This window comes from Phalacrocorax aristotelis, chromosome 3, assembly GCF_949628215.1.
Source record: "Phalacrocorax aristotelis chromosome 3, bGulAri2.1, whole genome shotgun sequence".
Lineage (NCBI taxonomy): Eukaryota > Metazoa > Chordata > Aves > Suliformes > Phalacrocoracidae > Phalacrocorax > Phalacrocorax aristotelis.
Window position 1 is genome coordinate 73,090,605 of NC_134278.1, and position 6,000 is coordinate 73,096,604.

At 52.8% G+C, this 6,000-nt stretch overlaps 1 protein-coding gene across 3 annotated transcripts in view; it reads right to left on the reverse strand.

The window, feature by feature from the left end:
* Positions 1 to 5,626, reverse strand: part of LOC142054850 (SAM and SH3 domain-containing protein 1-like) — a 565,973-nt gene extending 560,347 nt beyond the window's left edge. The window contains exons 1-2 of one of the 3 annotated variants that reach the window (XM_075087979.1): positions 5,562 to 5,626; positions 3,563 to 4,668 (exon numbers count right to left, since the gene is read on the reverse strand). In XM_075087979.1, coding sequence (XP_074944080.1) covers positions 3,563 to 4,027 — 465 coding nt within the window. In that variant the 5' untranslated portion in view covers positions 4,028 to 4,668; positions 5,562 to 5,626. Of the gene's footprint in view, positions 1 to 3,562; positions 4,853 to 5,156; positions 5,388 to 5,561 lie in introns of those variants that run through there. The other 2 variants (XM_075087978.1, XM_075087980.1) reach the window with 2 other exon arrangements.
* Between the last annotated feature and the right edge of the window lie 374 nt (positions 5,627 to 6,000).

The following is a 6,000-nucleotide window of genomic DNA, read 5'->3' on the forward strand; positions in this document are numbered from 1 at the left end:
TACACTGGGCATAATTGATTTCCTAATCTAGGACAGAATTACAACCATCAAGGAGGATTTTTTAAGAGCAGCTAGATATTTTGAGATGACACAGGTGTTTCACTTGACTCACAGAGGTACCACGGGTTCTTGTTTGAAGAGCATTCGAGCCCGTCACCTCCACAAAATGTTTCCTAGATATATTGAGACTTCTAGGGCTGTCGGCCAGCAACAGCAGGCATGACACTAAAACAGAAGGCTTTGAGTATTAATGTGCATTACCAACATGGAACAAAAACTGATGTAGAGTTCTCCTCAGTTACAGTTATATTCCTTGGGTTTTGCCTGAAAAATATATAAGATGCAATTTGAGGAGGTGATGCCTTGTTTTAATTCCCCATGGAAATAATCAAGATGTCTTGTGATAATTCTTAGTGTCTAAAGTTGCCCACACACATTATTTCAATTCAAAGTTTGCACATCTTTAAGAGATTTATATTAAGCTCTGCTAAGTAGTTGTTAGTCATTTCTACCGACTGTAATCAAACCAAGTTAAACTAAAATTCACCGTGCCAATGGGTATCCTTCCCACTCTGTCAGCAAAAGAATGCTTTCAACATCTCCACATCCCAATTCAATACCCGTTTTTGATCTTTTGACATGTCTACAGCTCAGGCTATAAACAAGGCAGATGAGCAGCACTTCCAGGTCTCAGGGACGTTTTCAAATAAAACTCCAAAATTGTCTGAGAACTACATAACTGGACATATGAAGTATTATTCAGGAAACAAGTAAAATGCATACACATCTATGTATACATACACAGAGAAGCACGCTCCTCCAGTCGTAGATACTACTTTCCAGTCACACATATTAAGAGGAAGAGGTGATGGCCTTCTCCATGTAAGCCATGGAGGGAAGCAGAAGGCTAACTGGCAGCTCAGCAGCACCAGAAATGCAAATAGATGTCAGATAGGTCAGCGTCCAGTGTCCTGCTCCAGCATATCCACGTGACCATCTGTAGATGGACATGTGATAAATGTAGACAAAAAACTTGATACAAACCTCAAGATGATTCTTTAATCCTGTGCACAGCAGAGAATACATCCAGTTCTTTTTGACATGCAGAAGTCTGTACACTGCACATTCTCTACAAAAAGTACAATACAGGTTGTACAGGTTGCTTAAATTATATCCAAAATTTTCTAAAGTTTTGGGGTTTGTTTTGGTTTGGTTTTTTTTAAGAGATGCTGTTATAATATGGCTCTTTCCCAAATGAAAGAATACGGTATTTCATTTTTCTTGCTCTAAACAAGTACAGTGACGTGATCTTCTGCTATTCCCTTCAAGCCGTTTTGGAGATGGATTGCTGCAGTGGGTGGCATTCAGAATAACGTGTTGAGCAACACACACTCAAATCTTGCCAGCTTTATGGTTTCTTACAACATGCTACGATGTGAAGTGATTCACACTGAGGAGATGGAGAAAGTTTTTCTATTACTGCAAAAAAAATGATGTTATATGCATTTATCATCCAAAATAAATACATTTGACACCACAGGCTAAAATAAAACTAGGAAAGTAAGCTTGGTTCCTCTTTCTATTTCAAAATATTGCATTTAAATTCAAGCCAATTAAAGCTGAGTGACGCTTTCTGTGTAAAATGAGCTTGCCCTTACAGTTAATCCACACTATTATCAGACCCATCAAATTAAAATAAGGTGAGCTAAAGAAGAAATCAACGCCAAAGATTTGAATGCGCTTGATGTCATATGCTGGCATGTTAGAAATGTTACAGTTTTAAGGAGGAGGTCTAGAAGAAAGAAGGTAGAGGATCCACTTGGTAAGACGGAATTGGTGACTATGAACATACACGTGCAATGTCAAGAGGAAGAAGTGAAATGTGGCTATGGAGGTGGGTAATGTGCCGCAGCTACGCAGATAAGCAAGAACTTTCATAGAAGTTCTTTTATATAAGACACGTAATGGTAATTTCAGAAGGGTGTCAGTCCAATGATGTATCACTTCAAAGGCAGGGGAAAAAAAAAAATCTCCAAAATGATACAGTAACTTTTAGAAGTTGCTGTACTTAGACTAGATGTTCATGGATGTTTTGTTAGATTTGGCAACTGTCCTATCACATTTGATACACTGTCTCTGACAATGTCATCAGCCAGATGTTTCAGGAACAGAGAACAAATAACTCAATCCAGTCAACCGTGCTGTACTTGAGAAGCCATTAAAGAACTGCCGTCCAGAAACTTACTGTCCTATCAGTCTTATCTGCACCTCCACATTGTTACCCAAGTTGAATTTTACTCATTATCCTCACATCTAGGTCCCCCCATAGCAGATAATTCATTCTCAATTTTAATTCCTCACATTTCTGCAAACCCAGACCTGCAGACTTCCCCATCACCTTGCTTTCACACCTTCATAAGCTTTTCAGAGGTAAAAAGTACCCATAAGCTGAAGGTCAACTGCAACTGCTCAGTCCTTCCGAAAAATCTCACTTCAACTCATTAAAGAAAATACAGGCAACTTGTGCCATCAAGCAACTCTGAAGCACTTCATTCTGAACTCTGAAGCAACCATGCATTATAATACCTTATTTTCTTTCACAAATCCTTTTCTGCTCCATGGTATTATCCATTTCATTCTAGAGTTTTATTTATTCTGCATATGATGTTTTCAGCAGGAAACCTACAGAAAACTTTAGACAAAACAATTTCTATCTTCCAAACCACATTACTCTTTTTCAACCTTTTCAGAAGATACGAATTAGGTAAATACTGAGGTTTCATCCAACTGAAATGTACTCTTCCGAGACCTGCACTTTTCTGGCCTTTCAGCAGACCGCGTGTCCTGGATATAGACTGACCTGCGCTGGAGCGGCTGCTGAATAGTTTTGACATTCACCAGTCACCACCATCCTCCAGGAATTAAATCGAGGCAACACAAGGAGTTGTTCCTCCAGCCACATCACTCTTGCTTCTTGAGCCAGCTCATGGCTCATGTTGGCTTCATGAGCCAACAGAAACTGAGACTAAAAGATGACCTTTAACAAAAGATAAGAGAAGCCATCGCTCTCCAACACAATGGAAAAATTTCACAGAAAAGAAAGACAAAGAAGCCCACGATCCATTAAGACCATGCTGTCAGTTTCTGCCTTCATGCCCCAAACTAGACTGGACTAAAAGAACCGGTTAATGACCAAAAAAAAAAAAATATTGAGGTGAATCCGCAACACAGCGCAATGCTGCACACCCTGTAGGTCCACATCAAGCCAAGAAGCGTTGGTGGATCTGGCCAGCGATGGCCCCACTCCTCTTCTCACCTGGCCGGTGCTAAGTCCCGGCCGTGTTTCCCTCCGAAAACGCCTCCGGCCCAGGAGGGAGGCTCAGCACCAGGTCACAGCCGAGGTGGGACGCTGCAGGCCCTGCCGGGCCCGCTCGCCTCCAGCTGGAGGTCCCCCAAGCCAGGCGCTGCCCGTGGGAGGGCCGCTGCCCGGCTGCCGCCACCGCCCCGCCACACCCGGGACCGCGGCCCCTCCCGGGGCAGCGCCCGCCCGGCACCCCCTTACCTTGTTGGAGTAGGGGGCTTTACTCAGGTTGATGCCGTCGCGGATGAGCTTGTCCCGGATCATGATCTTCAGCTTCAGCCGGGGGTAGGCGGCGAGGCCCCCCCCGCCGCCGGCCGCCCCCCGCCGCCCTCCGGGGCGGTGCCGGGGGGCCGCCCCCGGCCGGGCCCCGTCCTGCACCCCCGGCCGGCGGGGGGGGCAGCGCCCGGCGGCGGGGGGCGGCGGCGGCGGCGACGGCTCCAGGGTGAAGTACAGCCCCGCCGCCGCCTCGTCCGCCTCCTTCAGCCGCCGCACGGCTTCGTGGATCCGGCGGCGGTGGTGGGGCACGGCGACGCCGATGGCATCCAGGTCCGGGTCCCCGATCTGCTTGCAGACCTCCAGGTCGTCGTAGCCGTTGTCGACGAAGGACTCGGCGTACTGGGGGAGCTGCAGGGTCTTCAGCCACTCGTAGACTATGTTGGTGCACATGCTGGCTCCAAAATAATAACGATCGCAACTTTCAGCACCGAAGCCAGCCTCCCCCTTTCCCACTCCTCGCCAAAGGAAATAAAAACACGAAAGAAAAAGTGCGATGCGACTAAAAGGTCTCAAAATCAAGGTCAAGAAACCAACATCCACCGGGGAAAAAAAAAAAAAAAAAAAGAAAATCCTTGAAGCAGATCAGCAGGGTATCGCAAGCACTGCTGAACGAGCCCCTCCGGTTCTCTTACCACCAAGTACAGCCGCCTTCTGCCACCGGAGAAGGGAGGCTCGGACTAGAGAGGAGCAAAATGTAAGGGTGCATCCCCTAAAATCCCAAGTCGCCGCCGCACAACATCCACCCACTTTCTCTGGAAGTAATTCGCAGTCGCTGTCTTTTTTTTTTTTTTTCCCTCTTCCTTTCAGTGTTAGTTTCTGTTTCTGTCTCACCTTCCTGCGCTCTGTCGCATGATGAGTCTGTTTACTATGTGTAGCCGCTTTGGTACACGACCATGCTGGGGGAGAACCGAGCGCAGGATCCCGCGCCCTCGCCAGCCCAGGCAGGGGAGCCGGTGGGCAGTGCCCTCCTCTCCCGTAGCTCCCCCGGCAGCGGGTGCACACGGCGGCTTCTGCTTTCCTTTTAAACGAGTCTTTTCGGATTAGGAGGAAAAAAAAGAGGGAAAGAAAAAAAGAAAAAAAAAAAAGATAAGAATCCCACTCACTTTTCCGAGTTACTTTCCCAGTTCCCCTTCATCCCTGGGATGATGGTTAAACGAGCTTCGCCGGCAGCGAGCCCAGAAACTGCTTTCCAAGCGCACTTTCCCCGCGCTGCCGGCGGTGCCCTCCAGCCCCCCCGGGGCACGCAGCCCCGCACAACTTTCCTCGCTTTCCCCTATCCCTGCCGGCCTTCCCGCCGCTGCCCGCAGCCGCCCTCGGGAGGAGGAGGAGGAGGCGGCGGCGGCGGGCGGGCAGCCGGCGCTCCGTGCATCCTCCGGCGGCGGCGGCTTGGCGGCGGACGAGCCGATCTGCGACAGGTCACTGGCACTCCCCCGGCTGCTGGCGGTGCCCCCCACCCCCCCCGCCCGCGGTACCCCGCAGCGGGGCTCCCCTCCGGGTCCTCCTTCCTCCCCTCCCCTACCCGTCAGCAGATTTCCTCCGGCTCCTCCCGGTGCTCCGGTGCGGCTGCTCCCCGCTCCTCCTCCGCGCCCGTCACCCTGTTGCCAGCCCCCTGCCCCGGCTCTCCCCGAGGCTTCGGCAACTTTCTCCGCCGGCAGCCTGCGGTCTCGGCCGCCGGCCGCCCCACTGCCCGACCCGTCGGGGGCGCGGGGGGGCGGCCCGGCACCGCCCGGGGCAAGGCAGCCCGGCCGGGCAGCGGCGGGGGCCGCTCCCGCTCCCCACCCTACCCGGCCGCCTCGCCAGAGCCCGTTCCCGCCCGGCAAGGGAGAGGCACCGCGCCGAGGGGGCACGGCCCGGGGAGCTGCCCCCCAGCGCCCTCGGGGCGGCGGGACCGACGGCGGCGGCTCCCCCGCGGGTCACCGAGCACCTTGGCGGCTGAAGGGCGACCCTTCGGGGAGGGGACGAGTGGGGAGGGGGAAGCGGGACTTTCGGCGGGGGCGGCCGTCCCCCCTTGTCTCCGGGAAGCGGTGAGGAAAGGCGGGAGGCGCCGGCCCCGCGCTCCCACCCGCCGGCTGCCCGGCCGGGCCCGGCGGAGCCGCCGCTCGCTGCCCGCCGCGCAAAGCCCCGCAAGGCCGGGCTCGCAGCGCCCCCGCCGGGCCGCCGCGCAAAGCGCCGCCCGGCCAGGCCCGGCCCGGCCCGGCCCCGCCACCCCGGGGGCGCCGGGGCTCCCCGCTCCCCGTGCCGATCCCCGGCGGGGGGGAGGGGGGGAGAGGCGGACCCCGCTGGCATTTTAACTTAAAACAGGTTGAAACTTTTTTTCTTACCAAAATCTCTCTCCTTCGGCGGACCCTTCAGCCCCGATGCGT